General features: G+C 39.1%; 1 protein-coding gene across 3 annotated transcripts in view; it reads right to left on the bottom strand.

Moving 5' to 3' along the window:
- Positions 1-25,331, bottom strand: part of mcama (melanoma cell adhesion molecule a) — a 55,027-nt gene that overhangs the window by 7,867 nt on the left and 21,829 nt on the right. For 2 of the 3 annotated variants that reach the window (XM_085174641.1, XM_085174643.1), the window contains exons 2-13: positions 15,060-15,190; positions 12,987-13,212; positions 12,804-12,874; positions 12,577-12,664; positions 11,814-11,993; positions 10,622-10,749; positions 9,170-9,314; positions 8,511-8,626; positions 8,126-8,267; positions 4,361-4,491; positions 4,026-4,167; positions 1,407-1,442 (exon numbers count right to left, since the gene is read on the bottom strand). In XM_085174641.1, the coding sequence (XP_085030767.1) occupies positions 1,407-1,442; positions 4,026-4,167; positions 4,361-4,491; positions 8,126-8,267; positions 8,511-8,626; positions 9,170-9,314; positions 10,622-10,749; positions 11,814-11,993; positions 12,577-12,664; positions 12,804-12,874; positions 12,987-13,212; positions 15,060-15,190 (1,536 nt within the window). The remainder of the gene's footprint in view (positions 1-1,406; positions 1,443-4,025; positions 4,168-4,360; positions 4,492-8,125; positions 8,268-8,510; positions 8,627-9,169; positions 9,315-10,621; positions 10,750-11,813; positions 11,994-12,576; positions 12,665-12,803; positions 12,875-12,986; positions 13,213-15,059; positions 15,191-25,331) is intronic. The other variant, XM_085174642.1, reaches the window with a different exon arrangement.

Raw genomic sequence — 25,331 nt, 5'->3', positions numbered from 1 at the left:
TTAAACGCTTCCACAGTCATGTGTTCCCAAATCTAACTCCAAATTTCTCAGTTTAAATCTCAAATAAATTTTGTAGTTTGTATAAATTCCCTCGACTGCACTGCTCTAAGCCTTCTGAATATATACTCTATGCAATAAAGATGACAGCTCTTTGTGTCACGTTCATCTCCAAACAACAACGACAACAACGACAACAACAACAACAACAACAACATCTACGACAACGTAAAAACTACAAATTTAACCAAGTGGCTTAATAGCCTCTTTAATAGAATTCTTAACCTTTGCATAGGTGTGTGGGATGAGAGGCTATATAACCTTTGGCACTGAAACATAATTTTACACAAACAATGTGAATGAGACACTCAGCGTGCAAAGACATGGACAGAGAGGTGACATGGGCAGAAGGATTAGAATAAAGTGATACTATTATCTTTCTATTCTGCTTTCCTAGAGAAAGATGCATCCAAAGCCATCCAATGTAAGGGAGAACTACTAAGAAGTTAGTTTTGAGGGCTTCTTCAGGTGTTTTTATACCTGTGGACACACTTCACACTTCACAGTCAGAATTCAAAGGTCATGATATTTTTTTGCATTTCATCCACTGAAATATCCACGAGTGTCCTGAATCCATATAAAAATTGAGAAGCACACCAAACACGGTGCATAGTGTTAATTCACTCTAAAAATACACATAACTGCAGTATTTTGAGTCCAGCCAATCTCCCTGTGAGATAACTACAGCTCCCGATAACGCAGTAAATAAAAGTAAACAAGAATTTACTTCCTATGAGCACTCTACCCTAAATGGAGCACACACTGGGTTTTTTACTGTTGTTTTGGTTCCTTTGTATGGCCCATAGGGCTGATGAAGATTTAACAGTGACTGCTCAGATAAAGTCAGAAAATTACTTTAATGCCCCTCGCCACAAATAAGTGCAAATTTTCCAGGTATGTAAAAATCTGCTGTAAAACAAGAGGGGTGTCTGGAAAAGTCAGTAAAAGTGAGACAGTGTCTGTTTTTAGTGTTTAATAAATTATTTTATTTGTTTTAAAAATTCTGGTATAAATAAATAGTATTTGTACCAGGGCAGAGTGTTTGGTCTACGTACCATTCTAGCTTCTGCTGTGCTTGAATTTGCTGGTGTTACAATTTTTTAGTCTATATCAAACAGAATATTTAATGTGCCCACAGGCCATTCCAAAGATCTGCCAGCGAACCAAAGACAGGACTCGTATCGAGTCCCTGAAAAGGATTGATAAATAATGTATGGACTCATCCAACCCTTCACTGTCACACACAAAACTTAAGTCAAAAGCGTGAAAACTGAGACAAGTTGATAGAAACTGAACGAAAGAAAAATAGGCGTCTTTAACAAGAAGAGACTGAAGGGCAATAATCTTACCAGGAGTGAAGGGAGCAGTTGTGGTGACCCTGGGAACTGTGAACAAGTAGAACAAAACTTAGAGCGGGTAGCTGTTCATGTCTACCAACATCCGCAGAGCACACAGACACTCAACTGGATTCTTTTCATTTATTATAAAAATCTACTTGCACTGTGTAACACAAGTTTCTGAAGCATGCAAAGCACTTTTCAAAGAATCAATAACAAGTCACTCAAAGATGTTCAAAAAGCTACTTTCACATGCGCCCTTATTCACAAGGGGTTGCCACAGCGGGTAGCTCCACATATTTGATTTAGAAGACTTTTACGCCAGATGCCCTTCTCGACACAAACCCCGAGGGATTTGCGTCTCCTCCTTGGACAGGAGCAGGGATTTTTCACTTGTTAGATATTTGATCATTTAAACAAAGGTCAGTTTATTAGCTGGAACAAGGGAAAGTTTCAGATATTGTTTAAAACATAGCTACCAATTATTGAGTTCAGTTTGGTAGCTGCAGGCGTTCGTCTTATTCAACTGAATCTGCTTTTTTTTTACTTTTACTTCGATCTAAATCTGAGGTTTAATGCAGCAGCCTTCAAGCAATCACAAGACTTAGAGATGTTAAAAAAAGAAAGAAAGAAATACTTTGGTTTTTCAAAGATATGTTTGAAAATATCCATGATATCCAAGAATCCATGAGAACCTTTTTATCAGTAAACATAGGGAGACGTGTAATTTTCTGAAAGGCCAAATTAGGTAAGAATCACTGTATTTATGTGATAAATTAAGGTGTGATGTATTTTCTATGGTCTAAACCTCTTAACAATCATTACCACTGACATTCATTCAAATTAAGTCTGATACGAGGTGTCATCATAAAGCCTTTGTGTGACATCCGTGTCACAAATGTCACGTAACATCCGCAAGTACACATTTTACTATCACAGAGACCGTCGAGGTGGACCGGACAATAAAACAAAAGAAAGCTTTATTCTGTCAAGGAATAGAGCTGCATCTATATTTCTTACAGAAGGAGACACAGACAGAGACTTTAGATGCTACTGTAAAATTTTAAACCCTTTTGCTATCTGTACATAGAAGTCTGACTTTGTTTATCCCTAATCTAGAACTAACCTGCTCTGGAGCAGATTAGTACAAGCCTTCAGTCAGGAGCATGACCAGGAGCGTGCTCAGCACATTCATTTGCAATATGAATTAATTGCTAAGGGTAAGATTATACGAGGAAACCACATGAGCAAGTGGTGTGCACCACTCTAAGCCATTTTCAGTCATCACCTACTCGAGTCCCTGTAACTTTGTCCTTCAAACTTAACTTCCAGAGAGAGATTTTAAAGAGGGAAGGAAGGGATTTGGGAAGCTCTGCCCAAGGAATGACTTTAAAGATGAGATTGGTCAAATTTAAAGCAGGTGTTTTTTTGATTTTTTTATGGATGGAGGAGTTAATAGCTTCACCTCATGAATGCATTGTGGCCTAACGGGTCTTCTGAAAAAAAACCCAAACAAACTGAAGACATGTTAGGCCCGGGCTTCTTGAGCTGAGGAGGAGGGAAAGTTCACCAAACCTTGAATGATTTGGGGGCTGCAATAAGTTCATCAAATAAGAAAGACCCACGCTGAGTTACAATTATAGTGCATGAAAAGTAGTGATGTTTGGTTAAAATGTGACAATCAATTTTTTGGTGTGTCCTCAAAGTGCATACCCTGAAAAATGCATTTAATCTATTTAATACTGAAAAGTCATCTGCTTGTTTTATATCATCTCACGGTACCCTGAGACTCTTCTTTGCAGACATGTATGCACGCAAACATCACCACATATATTTGTACCACATTTTCTCTATATTGCTTATTTTGTTGTTTTTTATTAATAATATTCATGTTGAAAGTCCAGCCTGTTTTTGAAAGTCGTGTATTTTCAATGAGCAATGCGAAGGAAATCAGACACTTACGTTGTGCACTGGGACGTTACTAATGATTAAGAAAAAGTAGGAAGAAGATGTTTGAGGGCTTTCTCCACATGTGAATTCACAAAGCATAATCAACACACCAGCAGTGCCTCTACAAAACGTTTCATTTCTCCAACTGCACGGATAAAAGGAATCAGCATTATGAATACTGAGCAAATGACTTCTGATTAGATTTAGGAAAAGAAATGTTTTCTGGAAAAACCATGTTTCCAATCTTTCCTTTTGCACAGTTATTACAGAGCAGGCGGCTAGTAAGTAAATGGAAAATGTATTTGAAGATTTAATGTTAGAACCAGGGCAAGCTAATGATGTTCATTCATTTAGACTTGAAAAGCAAAATAAGTTTTAAGTTTCAGCACTGATGCTGCCGGGAAGAGGTCAGAAAATTCTGTCCTCTTCATAGCTGTACTTTTTAACTCCCTTAATTAGCCAGGAGCCAAATATTGTGCAAGAGTTGTGGTACTGTGTGTAACAGTCCTGTCAGATGGGAATGCAAGCTGGAATTAAACGAGCTAAAAGATGAAAGAAAACTCTTTAGCACCGAGAGTTTCCAAACTAGCATGTTGAAGCAAAGGTTAGCATTGAGAAAACATATATGTAAATGAAGTCATAGTTATAGTGTTCTGGTGTAAGTGAGAGAGAGGCTCTTACTGGCTTTGATTTTGAAAATCTTGACGCCAGAGCCCCTGTCACTGGAAACGTTGCACTCAGCGGTGATGTCCGAGGTGACTTTGACCGATACCACGCTGTGAGTCATGTGCTTATGTGTTTTTTTATCCACTTCATGCCAGCTCTGTGGAGAGACACAAACACACTAACTAAAGCTGGACTAAAGCTGTTTGAGAATACTTTAATAAATGCTAGCATCATCGTGACACGTAAACAATCACAACAAATCGAGCTAGCTTCGACTGAACATGAACATTGTGGGATAAATATCATCTCCCACTGTGAAGTAAGTTTGCGCTGTGAGGCAGACTAAGTACCTGGCTGCCAGTGATGTTCCAGGAGATGCTTGGCAGTGGATTGCCCAGAGCCTCACAGCTCAGGTTCACCACCCTGCCTTCCACTTCATCTAGCTGGACCTCCTCCTCCGAACCCACCAGTTCAGGACCACCTAGAAGCACACATAAAGAAATGAAGATCATTACATGTCAGTGACAACACGGTCAAACTCTCACAGCCTTAATGAAGTCTTTCTAGTTTAAGTTCTAAGAATCACCACAAATCCCATCACTTGGCTGACATTTACTGTAATTAGTTTTCAGGGCAAATCAGCTTGAGGGATGTAAAAACAGAGGGAGCAATTCATGACCAATAAAGAGAGTGCAACAAAAACATGTCCACATATCTAATGCTGTTTTCACAATTCATTTTTTCCCTCCAGGTCACATAGGTCCTCCTCTCAATAACTTCTCTCAGTGGTACATTATCACCTGAGAAACTAAAGGGCTTTGCTGTTATTGCTCCCAGACTCTAGAGTAGTGTGCCAGCCCATGTAACAACCTGTGCAATCAATGACGCTTGTACGTCAGCTCTAAAAGTCAAACATTTGTCGCTCTTCAATTTCAACAGTTTTTCCACTACTATTAGAGTTTGTGGGTTTTTTTTAACCCTTTGTCTAAATTTTATTTTGCCATGTTTATTATATTTTATTGCTGCTATTGTTCTTGTGTTATTGTAAGGAGACCTTGAGGGTCTTAAAGGCGCCTATAAATAAAATGTATTATTATTATTAATATTATTATTATTATTATGTATATATTTATTTTTATTTTTGACTCATTCTGAAATTGTTCTTTTTTTGGAGACCTAGAAAACACTTGGGGTCAACTAATAGTTATAAAATGCATTATATGAATAAAATTGACATGACTTGATATGTGAACTCTGAAGAATGCAAATCAAGTCTGAAATTGCCCAAAGCGCTCTTTTCTCAAATCCAACAGATGCAGGACACAGAACACAGAAAGCTCGATGCATTCTGCACGCTGAAAATACTTTTCAGCGCAGGGTGGTGTCTGACTAGAGCATGCCAAAGGCAGAACACATGACTGCTGTGAATTCTCCGCATAATTATCTGCTCTACCCAAACAAATGGGGAAAAACTTTAATGTGTTGTCTGAGTGATTTGCACATTTGCAATCTAGAATGGAGCTCCTCGGGGTCATTTCTCGAGTATTTTACAAATGGTGTGTAAAAGCTCACTGTTGTGCTGTGAAGTCCACATATGTCTTGATTCTCAGGCACGGAGATAACACTCCTGTTTTAGAAACCAACAACATCCACATTACGAGGTTGCAGGGATGGTGAAGTTGAAGTTGCACAATTGTCACCCAAGAGGTCACAGTTTGTAAAGTGAATAGTTTACTAATTAAGTTGATTTTCACTCGCTTTAGTTCTGCTTTCAACTACGGGCTGACTGACTAACAGTTACCAGTTACCAACAGTAATCATCCATTATTACTGCAATATATAACTGCACAAAATACTAAGAAACAATTGCTAAATAACTACAGTAGTATTTTGTACACTCTTTTCAAAAACCTTAAAACTGAACCTTTGAGTCAATTCATGCAGTTGCAGGATGGTGGAAATTATGAGTGTGACACAGTCAAGGCCCATGAATAGCAGCAAGTTGGTTAAATGGGGGGAAATTATAACTTTTTTTGAGTGGACCAAACCACCATCTAAAGAAAAGAAGAAAAAAAGCACAGGAAGTCTTGCATAAGCCAGTCTTGTGACTTCAGCTGGATGTCAACAGCCCTCAGTACAAGCACTTCATCTGTCAGTAGACGTTCTCTAACACTAGCATGGTGCCAACCAAGTGTGAAAGACGCCCTCAACCAAACATGTCTTCTCAGAGAAACTAAGTTACTTTGATTTATCTTTATTACAATTTTCCAACCTCACCTAATTTCACTCTAATATTATTTATTTCCCATTGGTTTGTCGTTATTATTTATTTATTTTCTTCTTTTTAGTCACGTTTCATTATTTTCTTGGCTCTCCACTGGGACCCAATCTGTGGACCGCACTAAACCATCCAACCAGTAGCAGCGACGGGCAGTGTGTACAAAGATTTCACACAAACTGTTATCTTGAAGACCTAATAGTACGATATCACCCCAATAAAGCACTTTGCTCTTGGACTGCAGGCTTACTTGTGGTCACCAGGATATTTAAAAGTAGAATGGGAGGCAGAGCCTTCAGCTCTCAGGCCTTTCTGTGGGACCAGCCTCCAGTTCGAAATCAGGAGACAGACACCCTTCTCTACTTTTAAGATTAGGCTTCAAACTTTCCTATAGATAGTTAGTTAGTGTATAGTTAAGGCTGGATCAGGTGACACTGAACCCACCCTTAGTTAAGCTGCAATAGCCTTAAGCTTCTGGGAAGCCCCTCTGTGAGCCTGGTTATACCAAATATTAAAAAGGTTACTCCTTCCCAATGTCATCAATGTCACTGCCAAGGTTGTGTGATTGTTGTTGTTTTCTCTGTATTATTGTAGGGTGTCTACATAACTCTCTCTCTCTCTCTCTCTCTCTCTCCCTCTATATACACATATACATACATATACACACACATATACATACATATACACACACACACACATATACATATATATATATATATATATATATATATGTACAAAATTCTCGGTTCGGTTGGAATCTTTGGTGTCACGGTTCAATATTTTTTCGATACAAAAAAAATGTTCATGCCTTTTTAATTTGTCATTTATTAAAATTCTAAATATATGTTTTAACTCAAAAGTACAGTTTTTAAATTTAATGTTGCTGAAACAACAAAGTAATAAAAAAAATAAATCTATCTGATGGAGAAATCACTCATCTTTGGAAAAGAGAGTTTATTACAGAGAAATGTCTCTTTCCAAAATAAAAGCTATACTATACGCTACTTCTGGGCTATATTCTCAACAGCATATTAAACATATCAGGTCCCCATAAGGAGAATCGTGTGCTAACGGCTGTCTAAATGACTCGGGTAAAGTTTGTAGCATGCATGCTTGTTGTTTTATCTGCTTCCACTTGTCTTTGCACTAGGATGATGTCGGAGTAAATGTGCAGTCATATTCGTCGTGTTCCCACTAGTGCTGTCAGCGTTAATCTCGTTGAAATGACGTTAACGCCACAACACAGCAAATCTCCCTTAACGAGCTACCGTGGATCGCCCCGTGTGTGGGGCTGGACGGTGTCAACACGTTAATGAGCTAACTGCGCTAACGCAGTAGTTCCCACCAATGTAATTGAGCATTGCGTGGCACATCCAACATACTGTTTTACTTTTGTCCATGATGCGCTTACCTTCAGGGTCATACGTCACATGAAAACCAAAATAGTTCCAAACGCCAGATCTGAATGAGGGTAGGGGAGGTTCAATTTGCCAATTTGCAAGGAGAGCTTAACTTCTGTCTCAGTGAATCTGCGTTCGACTACTCCGCCTAGGCTGCACTGTCGAGCGCAGATCCACTGAGCGCTCAACACAGACAGCATCGTCAGAAGAAAAGTTGATAAAATAAATTAAAAATTTTGTATTGTTCGATACATATGCGCACCGAACCGAAAGCACTGTATCGAACGGTTCAGTATCGATACGAGTATCGTTGCACCCCTAATACATACATACATACATTATATATATATACATGAAATTGGAAAAAAAAAGAAAAAAGATTTCCTTGCAAGTAAAAGTGATGGGAAGTTGTTCAAGCGGTGCAGTGGATTACTAACCTTGGACGATGATTTTAACAAAACCGTTGGTTTTCAGGTTAGGCAGGGAGGGGACCGTCACCTCACATTTATACACCCCACTTCTTTCATAGGTGGCATTCTGCAGGTGGAACGTGTTCCCTCGACCCACCACCTTCCCATCCTATACATATCCACAGAAAAGGTGCACAAACATACAAAAGGCTATGATAGCTGGTCAATCCACTGTGGCTACTACAGAAACATCATCTCATCTATTAAATAGACTGGAACAGTCGCAGAAATGTATCTTCCCTTCAAGGAGAACTAGAACAGCAGTGATGTTTACTTACTTCTGTTTCTTTCTTTTTCACTCTGATCAAAGGAAGCAGCTGTAAACTCAGTGTTGTGTTTTAAAGGTTCATACCTTGTACCAGACAGTAGATGTTGAGCGGGAGGACAGAGCATTGCAGGTTGCAGTCAGATCTTCTCCTTTGTGCATTAACTCTTCATCTTTTGGTACCACAACAGCTGTATCCAAATCTGGACACAAGAAAAAGAGACAAAACAAGATATTTGAAAACACAGTTTAAAACAGGCTGTAATTAACAGAGTAAAAGAATCTGTGAATTAAACTTGGTTTTGAACCAAAAAATATGCAAGCCAATCTTGCCAATTAACAGAAATGCAAAACTCAAAAGGCTGCATTGACAGGCAGGAATTACGTCCATTGAGCTGTTGGGCAGCTTTGAAGGTTTAATAGTAACAGCAGCTTAACATCCCCCCAAAAAACCCCAAAACAGCAATGAAGAAAACATGTAGAACAAAATACACAGAATTAAAATTAAAAGCCTTTTTTCTAGCAGAAGCAGAAAGATTTACTTTGTGGTAAATACAGGATATGTCAAGTTTAAATCAACATCAGAGCTTCTTACTATAATATAAGAAAAAAATATTTAAAATTAGAGAAAGAAAGTCTTTACGTTTAGAGGGAAACCTGAGAATTATTAGTAAACTTTCATTTGTACAAAGCTGTTTCCTCCCATATGTAAGTATGTATGCCATTCATATCAAGTTGCTCCTTACAATGCACTTTGAGCTCCACTTCTCCTTTGACTTCCATGACGCCGTCGCCTTTCAGAGGGTGACATTGGTAGGTGCCACTATCTTTCCGTGACACTGATGACAGGATCAACATATCCCTACTGCTCTCGAAATTCACATCAGGCTCCTGCAACAAATACTTTCATTTTAATTTTCATCTAAATACATTTTACTTTGGTGTAAAAGCAATAACAGGTAATAATAGTTTGCCTTTGACTTCACTGTAACATATTTGGGCTTGATTTAAAAAAAAAAGATAAATACATAATTGAAAATATTATTGGCAAGAAGCAAAAAAGCAGTAATTGACTTTTATCTATCAAAAACAGAATCTGTGGTTGGCAAAGATTTTCCTCAATCCTCTAGTGAATCAAGTAATCTTTTGTGTCCTCTTAGAGAACGACCAAAGACAGACTCAAAATTAGTAACTTTAAACACAAATATTTGATGAATTAAAACCAGATCCTTTCTTGTAACCTGCTATCTTAGACTGACAGCCACTTACAACAAAGAGTTAGATTTTTTTTGTCCAACTTTACCAAACTCTTCTGAAGGGACAACAACAAAGTCACCCACTATTTATGTGTGAGTCCATTAATAATAGGCACATATGGCCAGACAATTACCAAGTGTACGTACGAGAAAGCAAAACTAAAAGGCACATAATGTCTGTTGCATTATTCATTACAGTGCAAAAACGTTCTGTATACAGCTATAATACAACTGTTAATACATCATGAAAGGTCTTGTGGACATTAAAAAGTGATGGGGTGAGTTATTAAAACTTTTTAAGATCATTTGATCTGAAATTCCAGAAATTGCTAGAGTCAAGAACACAAATTTTTGTTTCATCTTCTTAAATACTAGTATGATCAGGACAGTGCAGTAAGGATCTTGTAACAAAAGAGTGGTCTATTTATCATTCAATGGATGTTCCACACTTCAAACGGCTTGACTGACATCATGTTTTTACCATCTTGTCTGAGTTTTTAGCTGTTACTGTGTGAATAAATCATGTAACCTCGATGATGGCTTAACAAAATGGAGAACTTTTCTTTATTTTCTCAGAAAAAAATCTTTTCCAATTACTCTTATGTGCCTAAGTCAACAACGGGAATAAAAAACCCTGATTGCCACTTCAACTTTTCTTAATTCGGCTGAGCTGAGGTTTTGCATTGTCTATACGTACAATGAGTGCGTGTCTGACATGGGAATGAGTCCTACCCATGAGCCCTGTCATTGTGGCCTCTGGTCTCAGACCCCAGCCTGGACCTGCAGGGTCAGAGCTGACAGAGTCTTCATAGACCTTGCACACTCATGTCTACATGGGTCCCTGTGAGCTATGCATATCAAAAACATTCCCTACATGTCTCTTGTGTGTCACCCATTCTCACTCTGGGACTTGCAGGGTGAGAAAAGGCCGTCCATTCTTACTTCTACTTTGTTGAAAATGAAGTGCGGTGGGGGGTTGCCATCACCCTGGCAACGCAGCTCCACAGTATCCCCCTCTTTGACCAAGCCCTGGGGCGACTCCTTCCAAAGCTCCACCATGGTGGTGGGGTCTGTACGCACACACAAAATCAAATTAAGCAGGCTTATTCAGCGAGCTGTTAAAGTCACTTTATAACGCCATTTCCATATTGCTGACAGCAGAGACTGCATTTGGCTCTGCCTGCCAATGAAGGAAAGAGGAGATAATGAGGCTGTTAAAATTCTTATAGGTGACGGAAACTGAAATGATATTTGTTTTGATATTTATTTTTAGTTGAGGACATTTTTAAAAAGTTGGGGCCCAAAGAAGAAACTACTGTGCTACTACTGTAAACACCATCTTAGGATGAGTTGCTGGTATGGACAGATGCTGTGAAAGACAAGTGACTTATTTTAGGATTTGTGTGATATTGTCTCTGTTTTGATGGCTTTTGTTTTTCATTCTTACAGAATAAGCTAAACCAGCATGGTTAAAAAATGGTGAGCCATAATAGCTATAGCTTCAAAAACACCTTTTTGTACTTTTCGATACAACAAGCATAAACGTTAACAAGTAATCACTGCCGCTCCTTTGATGTGTGTCTTATGAATATTCCACCGACTGTGAGCAAGTTCAAACGAATTAGCATCTATTACAGTAAAATGAAACACAAGCAGCTTCCTTTGAGGATGAAGCCAGTTACCCAAATACAAAACAAAGGAAAAGGATTTCATATATATCCAAGGTGTTAATATTTCTGTTACATTATGCTCTGTTATGACACTACACATAAAAAAGTGATAATAAATTAACAACAAATGTTATAAAACAGACCAGAATGTTAGCTACAGTTCAGCTCGTGATACATCACAACTCACAGGTTAATGTGATGTTTGAATACTAGAAATAAGGTTGTGAAATGTAAACAAATTCCCACAAACCCAGTTAACCTGAATAAACTAAAAGTTTATAAAGAAAGGCCAAAACTACCCTAACTTGATGAAAGACTAATAAAGTCATAAAGAAATAATTGCTTGACGTTATTGCTTCTAAAGATGCTTCTATAAGCTACTGAATCTTGGGTTATATATTTACTTAGTACACTTATTTTCTTAAGTTTACATGACAATATAAAAACCCTGAGTGTTAACTCACAGTGGACAGTGATGTTGACGCTTGGGGACTCGATTGTCCTGATACCGTCCGGGACAAAGAAGCTGACTTCACAGGAGAAACGGGCATCCTTGTCCTCCTTTTCCACCTTGTATTCCAGAGTGCTCTGGACGCTGTAGAGGTCACTGGACATCCGAGAGCTCAGGATCACTATGTTTACACCTGGAAATTGGACAAGACTAAATGTGAACATGCATCGACCAACACCATTATGCGATTTAATTGCGATATGCACAATGCAGTTCTCTCTAAATCACATCTTAAATAAAACATCATGCAATCAGCTGATCTGAACAAAGTGCACATATTTTGCTCCTGTTTGAGTCCTTGTTCATGGGAACAGTTACAGAGTTACACTAGGCTAATATTGTGTTCCCATGCTAACATGATCACAAGGTAAAAACACAGACATTTAATATGTAGTGGTTACCATAGTTACAATTACATTCTAGCTTTTAGTATAGCTTGCAGGCAGTTTTTCCTCTAGTGCTGGACATTGTCAAAAGCAGCCTACATAGAGAAATATTTACTGAAGGTGATGGATGTACTGATCCAGTATGACAGCATTATTTTAGATAACTACACGTATGCATTTTATCATTTCCTAGCTGGTATGTGCAAAAAGGATTTTCTGTTCTAGTCCTGTGGGGTGTGTTTGAGAAAACTATAATAAAACAGGAGAAAAGTGAATTTTAAACAAAGGGAGATTTATTTCTTATATGATCCATCTGCAGTTTGTACTCACGTCCTGATTCGTTCATCAGTGGCTCGCCGTCCCTGTACCAGGTGATGTTAGGTTTAGGGAAGCCGTTTCGTGTCTCACATGATGCAACCTGGGTTAAAGGTCACATAGAGAAATCTTTGCTGTCTTTAACTTGTTAATTTATTTGTTTTAGTGACTTTCAGATGCCTCCTTCACATTGCCATCTCAAAGAATATTTATTTATCAGCGTCTAAAATTGAATGGCTCACCTTAGATGGTGTGTCTTTAGTGACAGATATTCCAGTAGTGACACTCTCAATCTCTGGAACATCTGGAGGAGCTGAATAAGAAACAAAAAACAATTGTAGTGGTTTATAATAAATAAAGATAGAGCTCAGTGACATTCTAAATGTTCCTTTAGATTGATTTGCTTGTTTTCTGTGCTTTCTTACCAAATACTCTGAGGTGTGTCTTGCGCACCCCGCTCCCAGCAGCCAGCCCATTAACATGGCAGTAGAATTCCCTCTCGTCAGACAGTCTGACGTCCTGGATTGAGAGTCGAGTTCCTTTCTCGTCTGTAACCACGTTAATGCGGTCGGTGTAATCTGTGCCGCTATCAATCAGTTCTTGATTGGCATCAGCGTAATAGAGCCGTGACCGTGAGCCACCACGTTCAGCCTAGTAGAGAAGGACATACAGTAAGAACATGGCATATTTAAAGTTCAATCACTCTTTTTCAGTCAACTCAGTTTTTCCTACACAGAAAAACAATTTGCCTAATGGGCAATTCCCTGGCTTTTATTTTGAAAGTTTAGCTGTTGCTAAACAGCTATTCCTACTGGCTGGCTCATGTCCCTCTGAGCTAGAAAATCATAACAAGCACTGGCATCCGAAACAAAACGTCCAAAATGGCCAAGTTGGAGTTCATCCTCGCCCCCAACCATCCGTGGCAGATGGTTGCAGCTCCCTGAACCTGGTTCTGCCTGTTTAAAAGCAAGTTTTTCCTTCCCACTGTCACCACGTTCTTGCTCATATGGAGTCTGATCAGCGGGTTTTCTTAATTACCTTAATTTAACTTACCTCAAGTTCCTTGAACCAACCTTTGCTGTGATTTGGTGGTATAAATAAAACAGAATTGAATAGAACTCACTTAAGAAGCTTGGATGTTGTTGTTTTTTTTTAAAAACTGCACATTTGAACTAGGGCTGGGCGATATGACCCAAAATTCATATCTCGATATTTTTTACCTGGACGGCGATATAAGATATATATCTCGATATTTTTTAAGCCATTTTAAGCCATAAAGTAAGAACAAAAAGAGAGTTCTTAGTCAAAGCTGTGTCCCAGATGTCACACAGGCACTTTTATTAACATAGAGCATAGATGTACATAAAATTTACTCAAAAATAAATTATGAGTATTTATTAAATAATAATGTTGCATAAATAAAAGAAAAGAATGTTGTTTTTGTGCATAACAAAAAGCTCACAATTGTGCAGTCAAAATGTAAACTAAAAGACGCAGAGCATAGTAACAAAGACAGATTTCACAGCTGCTCTGTTCCCAACTTCTACTGTGTGACTGACAGCATTGAGTTTGAAATCCTCTTCATAACCACGTCTCTTAACAGGTGCCATTTATGGTCCTTATACACAGTAGGGTAATATTATGTTGAAGCACAGTACGTATCACTCCGCGAGGCTCCTCGGTCGCCGTAATGCTCTGACAATCCATCAAGCGGTGCAGCACCGTAGCTTACCAAAGTCGTACTAAAACATTTTTTGACAGATTGCTGAGCGCTGTGTACCACAACCAGAATTCATACATAAGGCGCGCTGTCAACTTTTGAGAAAATGAAAGGATTTTAGGCTGTGCAGCGCCTCTGGGCTGCATGGCGTTAGCGTGGTTAGCGTGGTTAGCTCGTTAGCGTGGTTAGCTCGGCGTCCAGCCCCACGCACGGGGCGATGCGCAGTAACTCGTTAACGGAGATTTGCTGTGTCCATCTTGTCGCTTCCTGCAGGTGAAGCGATGGGGGAGGAGGGGGAGTTGTGTTCAGTGAAGGAGGGGCGAAGCCGAGTAATGTTGCGTAAAGACAAAAGTGGACGAAAGAGAGGCAAACTTGCGGCTCCACAAGTATAGTTATAACGTAACATAGACTATATCGATATAAAGGATATTGTCACATCTTATATCTCGTATAAAATATATCGATATTTTTTAAAAACTCGATATATCGCCCAGCTCTAATTTGAACCCTATTTACATAAGAAACCCTGCTCTGTGAACAGATCTGCATGAATCAAAACTAAATCTAAAATGAATGAGAGCCTCAAAGACTTAGGATTGCATGTTACTTCACAAATAGAGCACTTTAAGAAATCTCTGGACATTACACAAAAGTTTGATGTTGCAACAAAAAAAATGGAGCTCAGGGCTCCCTAATGGTGAGGTAATTGCTAGACTTTAAGACTTCATATAACAGCAGTTGATAGTTTCAGATAGTCTGAGTGTCAATTTTCACTCACCACAAACCACTGGATCAAAAATCTGGGCTTGCTGTCACTGTTCGTAGAGGTGTACTGGCAAAGGATCTCAGCCATGTCACCGATGTACACATCCACAGTCTCATTCATAGACAGCTCTACCTTGGCCAACACTGAAAAAGACAGAAACACATGCGCATAAATCAACATTATGCTTCCTGTAAGCACTACATGGTTATCAAACATTATTCAGGAATCGTGTAAATCCAGAGAGCATTGTCCAGTGAAATTGACTGGATATATTCATCCCTACCAAACTTTAATTCTTAAAATATGTTTTACTTCTTAAAGCATTGCGCCTGACAGATGATTGACTGTCTTCTCAAGCCAAACTGAAGCTAGGCTGCCCTGTTAGCACAACAAAGAAGAAAAGGCTTCCTGTCCGCATGGCATAATTTTAATCTCCCTTCTGCCTGACTGACTGTAACAAAAAAACCCACAAAAACATCTTGGCCAGAAATGTAGTTCCCTAGGCGCCGATGGGAAAATGCAGGCAAGAAAAAGACTAGCCAGTTTGACACTGTGCTGTTGATTCAGAGAGCCAAGAGCTTTTTCAGCCATGTTGGACTTGGCTGCTGTTCTAGAGGGGCCCACTCACACAGTGATGAAAAAACACAATAACGTGTATTTTCTCTGCTTAATCTTGTTTGGAGTTACTTTGCAAAATGGCACAAGATACCCCCACCTTCTTACACTGTCAGGCGTCACCATGCGATAACCATTACAGCAGCTCGTATATTTTCATTCACAAGTCAAGCAATCACAGGATAGAACAGATAGAACGTGTATGAACAGTTGCACTTGTGTACCCAGACAGCAAATACCAACCTCTCTTTCACACTGATTTAGCTTAGGTCAACTTTTGTATTGAGCAGTTAGCTGCAGAAATAGCCGATCTGTTGGGTGTGCCATCATCCACCGCAATTTCTTTAGCCACAGCAACACAATCTTGATTCGTAATCTGCCCTACTTCCAGATACTCCTCTGACTTTGTGTACTTCCACAAAATGAATATCAAGTTAAAGATTTGCTGTTTTTACACACTGAATGCGAGGTCAGCCAAATTTAAATCAAGTTAGTTTGTAGAGTTTTACGGGCCGATTCCCAGAGCAGTTTCAACACATCTTATAAGATTTATTTAGTCCAGGGAATTATTCATAGATATTCCTTTAAGTCTATTAATAATTACTACATAGAGATGGGGGGAAACAAATTGCATCGCAATTTTTTTTTTATACCAATGGTTTCTAAAACAAAAATAAAAATAATGAGTCAGAGCTACACCATGGTGCCCTCAAGTATGTTTTCAGCGTTGGTTGAAACCGATCAGGCATGAAAGGAGCATTAAGAGTCCTGTTGCCACCCTGCTGCCCCCATTCTGCCGGCTGCTCCCCATCACCATCTTGTCAAGCCCCCCTTCCTCGGCACCAATCATTTTCGCAACTCATTTTTTCTTTCTGTCCCTCCCTCCTCTGCGTGGGGCTATGCTCAGCCAACCATTCCATTAAGACAACGGGCGAACTATTGTTCCCCCACCTGGGTGGACCAAATCCCCCCTTGCACACATAAATAAAAATCCCACACACCAGTCAGCCAAAAAGTGTTATTTTCATCCAAAGCAAAGGTTAGGAACAGTTCATCATGTACTGAATACATTGTTTACTGTGACAAAGATGACGTGAAACGGCTTTGAGACAAGAAACAGATTACGGGCACCGAAGAGCAAAATATGTCACAGAAGTCAGTGTAAAAAATGTTGCGTCTCTTTGGGGCCATGCTGCTAACTTTTCAGCTAATCCGATTAGCACTGGGGGGGGCTTAGCTTCGCAAGCCAACCTGGGACCAGTCTTATCTGTTCCTGTTGTGACTTTATGCAGCATGGACTAAAGGACAAGCACACATGACCCATGATCTATGGAGCCTGACAACCGAAACTGCTGCCTGTGGGTGTGAATGCGCATACATTTGTGGCAGTCTGCTGTCTGTGTCTGGATGATATAGAGCTAATTAATTCAGGAAAAAAAACACTACTCCAGAATATTTGGATGTGTTGACAGCATGAGGGCTCTGAGTGGACCTTAACTGAGTGGCCTGTCAAGAGGACAATATAGGAGGACTGGAAGAAAGACCAGTTACAACGCAAAATTATAAAATAAAATGTTAAATATTAAATATAATCCATTATTCAGTCAATTTCCCATAATGACAGCAGTAAAGCAAATGAAACCACCATGCTAGAAACAAGGAACCAGGCGTGGTTGAAACATGAAGCCAAACAAACCAAGTGACTAAAATGGCACTTTCTCAAATGATCATAGTTCAGGCTTGAACTGAAAGAAGAGCTCATCTAAGGAAGCGCTGACTGAGATATTTTGGATTATTTCTGATACCAATGTTTAAAATAACAATTTAGTTTATTCAAATGAATTGAATTTTACTTATTTAGCAACAACAGTCACCTCAAGGTGCCTAAGGTAAAGAGCCTACAATAATACAGAGAAAATTCACATTTCTAATACTAATATTTATTTGTTTAGCAATAAGTCTTCATTATAAAAACTTAATTTTCCTCTTTTGTTTAAATATTACTAAGAATATTGTCTGTCCAATGTCTTTGGATTCAAAGACCAAAAACAATCACATTTGTTCTAAGCAGACATGTTGGTGTCCTCCATGAAAACTACCAGAGACTGTAGCAATCTTTGGTGCCGCACCTTTTTGTGACCAATTTTACATCAACCACTCACCAACCGGTCTGGGAATACACGTCACTGTGTCATGTAAATGCCTTCAATACAAGTGTCTATGTAGTGTGTAGATGAAGACAATTAAGATTCTTAATTAACATCTCAAATGATAAAGGCTGCTGTGTGAAGTATGCACAAATTTATTAACTGCCTTGATACAATATTACCCAGACTAGGGATGTTTAGTCCGTTCTGTTGATCCAGTCTGGAATTGAATTTGTTAGAAAGTTTCAGTGGATTGCTTTCAATGTTCAGCACAGTGATTCCTTCACTTTCATTTAAGAAATTGTTTTACTTATTCTCTTATATATCTTTGCATCCAGAAGCTGAATTAGCATTGAACTGTATACAGATGTTTATCATTCCTACTAAACTGAGCACAGTGAGGTTCAAACACTGATGTCCTCTTTGGGATAAATAGCAATTTTCATTTTGTGCTACAATGATCCCTGACAGTCCTAATGTATTTATACAGACTTGTGACTATTTTTAATAAGATATAGGAAAAGAAAGAGCACTGGAGAGAAAGGGCTGAGGTGGCTGAGATGGTTTGGACATCTGCAGAGGAGGGATACTGGACACAGGACGTTGATTGTCAAGCTGCCAGGCAGGAGGAAAAGAGGAAAAACATAGAAAAGATTCACAGATGCAGTGAAGTAAGACATTCAGAGGGCTGGTGTGACAAAGGAGGATGCTCGGGATAAGATGAGATGAGAGAAGAAGGGGAAGACTGGAAAAGTAAGAGAATCCACAGACGTTGTCTGATGTCTGGGTAAGACTCACATGCTCTCACAATACTAATAAGACAATAATACATATTATAAGGGGATAGTTCCAGGATAGCATCTGTGTACAGTCACTCATTATGCATGTCGGACAATACTCAGACAGTATCCTCACATGCTAACTAAGTGAACTGCCATTACTGCAATCTCCATCCCATTAAGGCTGCAAGCTTAGGCCTTTAGCAGATCTGCAGCTCTGCCGCCGATAAGAGTCCAAATCAACTCTGACATCACAAATCTGTAATCCTGCACATGCCTGGTGACCCGTGAAATAGGACTGAGTGCCTATTAGAACAGGAATTTTACTGAATGAAAATCAAATTGGTTAAGATATATTTTGGAATAGTCAGATATAGTTAAATCAGCACATTTAATGTTATTTATTTAAGCTACTTTAGAGAAAATGTATGAAAAGATTAGCCTTTCAAAATTTCAGAGACCTGGAAACGCCCAGAATAAAAGCTGTACGCGGGCACTGAGTGTCCCCTTGGAGAGTGAAGGGTGTAAAAAGCTAGCATGTAAGTGTGGATGACAGGGTGGAGGATTTCTCAATATGCAACCCTGGTTTGGTGCTGAACACCTGCGGGACACTGTGTATTGCCTGACATCAAAGAGCACACACACACATAGTGAAAGCATACAGTGAAGAAGAGCGCTCCTTGTCCTCCCAATGTGGCTGTTCTTTCAGAAGCAGCATCTGGCACAAATCTCCCAGCAGCCCCTTTCCCGTTGGTGCAGCAACTGTCACCCATGCTCTATTCTTTCACAAAGACAGATAAGGAAGTGCTGCAAATCTCCTCAAAGCCACCTCTTTATGCATGTGTGATCTCTCCTTTCATGCAGTAAAGCATATCACAGCTTCAGGTCAAGACCTCAAACAGTCCTCCATGATCAATGCCGAGGTGAACTCTCTCAGATTCACGACAGTGCACCCTTTAAACTTGGTTGCAAAGCATTTTTAAACTATGTGACCAATTTGCTTTGCACATCTTTTGCAGTTCTTTGACTGTGAAGGATTCTCAACTTCAAATGTTGCATATTAACTTTAATCTTATATGATAGCACTGCAAAAAAAAAAAACCCAAAACATTTACAAGTCCAATGGGATCAGCCTTATGGAGATTTTGCACTAAATGAAGGTGACTGATTGTTTTCTGTCAGAACAATACTTACCTATACCTCAGATTAGAAAAAAAACTGGTTAAAAGATACATTCTCACTAATGATGTGTCTGCATGTCATCAACGTGCCGAGTTATTGTTTTTGTCATTTGCTTACTAGACATTTACATCTCCTGACCATGTTCCTTGGTCTATGAGTGAGTTGAAAGTGGCAGGCTGCCCACAGAAACATTACTTATTTGAAATTAAAACTATTTAAATGTCAGCTTTGCTGCACTGGTTTTGAATGTACTTTGGCAAAGCTTATAACACACCAGGTCTCTCTTTGTCTTTTATTATTTTCTTTATCACTACCTCAGCCAAAAAGGTTGCGAGTCGGTTCAAGTATGTCTGACTGTCCGTCTGTTTGGCTGGCAAATGGGGCTTAGCCCAACTAAACATTTTTCAAGTTCATTTAAATCAACATTTGGATCCTGGAATTTTTCGGAAGGATTCTTTAACCCTGAGGTAAAGGGTAAAAACTGTACATGTCACAGTGTATTTCCACAAATATATATAAATTTTCAATAAGAACATCTGAGAGACATTGTTTTAATATTCTCATGATGGTCTTTGCAAACATCCAGATATCCTGCAGGATTTGGGGGCTTAGTTCATGCATGATTATGGGATACAATTTCAGCCATGGTAGAGGTATGCATGACTGCTCTTGTTTAACTCTTATCCACCTTACCACTCAAACCTCTGCTCACATACCTGGAGATGGCTTACAGACACATACTGGGAATGTTTCTCATCTTTTCTCAACTGTTTCACCACATCTTCCAATCACCAACAAACACACTGCCATTTTTGGCTTTTGAGGAATTACTAATCATTCCCGCTGGTTAGTAACTTCTTCAGCAGCTGCATACATTTTTAATCATCACACCCGGTGGGTGAAACTTCATTAAAGAAGCAACATGAATGTTTTATTTATGCTTGTATCTGATGTTCAGCACTGAGTGCCGCTTGTTCCTCGGTATCTACTATCCATCAATAGATCCCCTACAGAGCTGCTGGGCTCTGGCACGCAGGCTGCTCCACAGCCACAGGATGGATAATTAAAGGTCAATAGGCTAAACACTGTATCAACATTATGGGGGGGTTCCTTTTACTATGAGAGAGAACAAAAACATCTGGAAAATAAGCCTATGGTAAGTCATTTTGCTAAAAGCAAAAGCAAAATTAGACATATGTTGTGTAGAGGTGGAAACTACAAAGCCACCAGCTAAAAACATGGAAATACAACCAATATATTACACAGTCATTCCTCTCACCAAACACTGGTTTAATCCAGTGTAACAACTGGATATATGATTTTATAGTTCCTAAATGTTAGTAACAGTAGCTGAAGTCAGACTGGGAACAAGAGCAAATGCAGCTCAGCAATCCAGAAATACCCCTGACCACAATGTTGCTACTGCTATTTGGTTTTCTCTTTAAACATAAATATAAATTCAAGAATAAATGGCATGGTTTCCCTCTACTAAATGGATAGGTTGGATAAAATATTAACCACAAGTTCAAAGAAGGTTCTGACCTATAACGACATGTTTAAAAACCATTTCCATTAATTAATTTAGTTTTCAAAAGCAGGTCATGCGATCCTGCTCTGTGAAAGGTAGGCAAAAATGATTTCTGAGGTAGACAGAATCTGGAAATGACAGCGATTCCTTCTTCATCTCATATTAACGTGTGTGAAAGACGAGACATTAAGGTAAAAGGGGCCAAATATGAGGCTTTGGCTGTTATCCTAACACTATAAATAGGAGACCTTCTTTCCAATCAAACCTCTGACGACAGCACACTGACTTGCTGCTCTACTCTAACAAAGGCCTTCTTATCCCAGCCCCTGTGGTCATCATCACAGTGCTGAATATCCTTGAAAGCTACAAACTAGGTGCCAACTAAATCAGCTTTCCCTCAGCCGCACAGCAGAAAGGCCTGGGATGAATTAGAGTCCCCAGGAGCCAAGAGCTCTGCTAACTTTGAATTCAAAAAGTTATTAAAGAACAAAAGCAGCAATACAATCTATATTTTTTGGCACTTTTGGCTTTACTTCATCATTGGCAGAGTATTTACAAACAGAAAACATGCAGATATTGTATGTTATGACATGAAACAAGAGTAACTGCCTTGAATAAAACTCATTATATTTTACATTTCAATCAACAGGACATTAGCAGGATTTCTGCAGTCCTGTTTTCTTTGAGTGTGATGTGTTTGCAGGAAGTTTATTGCTACAAGATGTATATCCCTTCTTCGGGATCTTCCAAGCTGATTATACGTTATTCTTTCAATACCAATGCAATTATGTTATTCCTTCAGAAATCAAACTCACTAGTGTAAACCTACGTTAGCCACCACAATCATGTTTTTTTTGCACATTTTGCACACTCAACATGTAGCTGCTGGTTTTAATCTCTCTGAGGATACAGGTCCTATCTCTTATCGTCAAACAGACTAAAGGCTTAAAGATGTTCAACATCAATAGATTCTAATCACTAAAGTCTCTCTTTTCTGCTAACCTCAAAATTGGCGACCTTTTTCTTTAAAAGTTAAGTAGATGGTATAAAACAAATCAAACCAACTTACACTCTCATTGGAGCACTGTAAAAAAAAAGAGGAATGATTAATTCCAAGTATACAATCATGTATGCAAACAGGTCAAATCTATTTAGTGGGATGTTCTCTGATACAGCCACACACTTATTTGTCAGCCGAGTTTTTACAGAAAAAGAATGTACACATTTATCTTTAATAGTGATTACATGCGATGTGACACACAAAGTCGCTCACATAAACACTTATTTCTGTGCTTATGAGCTTCCATGTGTTTGAACTTTTGTGGATTGTTTTGTGCATGTGTGGCTGTTTTTATGTGTGTATTAGTATTCAGGCAGGCCTGTGCTACAACAAAGGCCTAATTGTGCTTTCGCTCTCCTTTTATCCCATCACCCAGACATGAGGGGAGCTGTCGGGCAGGCGTGCCACACCCAATTCACCGGGATCAAAATGCTGAACCCCAGCCCCCCTAAATCCCACGCTGAGAATCCTAATGCTCTCAAAGAGAATATCATAGTGATCACAGGTGCACTGCTGTGTTAATGAGGAGAAAAGGCTACTCCCTGTGCCCAGGCCAGTCGTACCCTCCAACATTCACAAAAGCATAATCCAAAACCAATGCAGTTTTGGTATTATTAAAAAATAATCTTAATTCTCATAGCACACTCCCATCAAGAAAATATCTGTAGCCAACAGTCCAACAACCACGCCCGATTTCACTGGCGACAGGGCAGTTTGAGAATTGGCCACAATCTCTTCAGAAAATCTGGTTTCAGTTTTCACAAATCATCATATTTGCCACTGAACTAACCATTTCCGGGAAGACTCAGAGAACTGCTAATCAGATACAAGCCAAATAATTTGACATAAATAAATTGAAAAGGGAGACAACAAAGGAACATTTTGTGGAAGAATGGTGTTCAACACCAATTTAAAACGCCAATTTTTTTGCAAAAAGACTGAAATGAGTGGTCCAACACTTAATTAAGGGTGGATTGTGGGGAGTTTAATACATGTTTTCATTTAAAGTTCTCAGTAAATACAGTTGTAGTCAGAAGCTTACATACACTCATCATGGGTAACTTTTTTTTAAATGGGATGACTGTACAGGATACATCTTTAATGCCTAAAAACAAAAATTGGATACACACATTTGAATCATTTTGGATTTTCTCTAACCCATATGGGGTCAAGTGTATAAATACTAGCTCAAATATATACATACACACTCACTAATACTTGGGTAAATGTTCCTTAGCAAGTTGCACCTTGATACGTTTGGTAGCCATCGAGAGGTTCTAGCATAATTCAAGCTGAATATTTGACCAGTCTTGGCAAAGTCAAATTTAGGTTGATATAGGCTTGGGGTCAGGCTACGTTCACACTGCAGGCGAAAGCGCATCAAATCCGATTTTTTGGACCCTAAGCGACCCATATCCGATCATGGTATGACAGTGTGAACAGCACAAATCGGATATTTTCAAATCTGATCTGGGTCACTTTCGTATGGGGTACTGAATCCTGTCACGGTTCGGAGTCATTTTGACCCAGCTTTTTCAGTTTTTTATATTATGGTATATTTCTATAGTATTGATTATTATTCTAGATTAAGTTCAGTGTCTGTCTGCCTCCTTGTAAATTGTTTCTTGTATCCCGTTTTACTTTGGAGGTTCGTGTCTGGTGTCAGTGTGTTCGGTTTACGTTTCCTCTGTCTCGTCAGCTGTGATTTCTCCCAGGTGTGTTCCCCTCCTGTCTCTCATCCCTTGATTACTGCCGTGTGCATATTAGCCCTGTGTTTCCTTTGTTCTCTGTCGCGTCGTTAATGTCTACTCACCCTCAGTCTATGCTCTGTGTTTCGGTCCCTGTTTATCTGCCTGTTAGTTTATATTTTCCCAGTGTAGTTAGTCCGCTGTTCATCTGCAACCTGCAAATAAAGCTGTTTACTTTGAGTTCAACTTCGCCTCACTGAATCCTGCATTTTGGGTCCTTCCTCCTTGCCTGCCGGTACACAGCCATGACAAATCCAATACATATCTGATGTTTTAGAAAGCGACTGCTGTTTGAACGGTCATGTCGCATTAAATCCGTCTTTTACGTCACTGACACAAGACAGACGCCAATTATCAGCACCGGAGAAGACATCGCGAACACTTCCTGGCCATCCAGTGTAGATGTTAGTGAAACTGTTGGGAAGACAACGTTGGAGAAACGTGAACATTTTATTTGTACTGTATAATCTGCAGATTCTGACAGAAATCTGCAACTATCCTTTGAAACACCGCTCCTCTCTAAAACAGCAATAAGGATCAATATTAGGTTATTTACATTATTAGGTAAATAACAAAATAACTTAAAGTCCGAAGTCTTTATATTAAGGGCCATCAGTCAAACAATATGGTTTGCTCTGGGTCTAAACAGAGCGCGTTGTCTTCTTTTGCGCACTTGGGCCACTTTGAGGGTTCACACAGGAGCGCGTTTGCTGTCACATTTAATTTGTAGTGTGAACAAGCAGACAAAAAAATCAGAATTGAGCATTAAGACCTGCAGTGTGAACGTAGCCTTAATGTCATCTCTGATGTGTATTTGTGATAATTATCCTCTTTGAAAACCCAACTATATCTAGTTTTCTTAAAGCTGTTGATTTGAATTTGGAGGTAGTCCTCATTCCATTCACGTTGCTCAATGTACCAGTACCACTGACAGTAAAACAATCCCACAGCATGATGCTACCACCACCATGGCTGAGCTAGTACATCGTTCTGATGTTTAAAACATCACCTTTATCGTATCGGCTGCATTTTTGAATTCACTGTCATCAGATGCTTTCCAGATGGTGTTGCATTGTAGATCAATGCTTTCCTGTTTTCATAACTCCCTCAATCTTGACAAGTGGTTAGAGTGAAATATCAATCTTATATATTTAATCTCTGTAATATTCAGGATGTTTATAATTGAGCTATTTGTATATATATTAGAGCTATTTCTTTCTTATAT

This window comes from Neolamprologus multifasciatus, chromosome 10 (assembly GCF_963576455.1).
Source record: "Neolamprologus multifasciatus chromosome 10, fNeoMul1.2, whole genome shotgun sequence".
Taxonomy (NCBI): domain Eukaryota; kingdom Metazoa; phylum Chordata; class Actinopteri; order Cichliformes; family Cichlidae; genus Neolamprologus; species Neolamprologus multifasciatus.
This window is presented reverse-complemented; position numbering and strand designations above follow the sequence as displayed.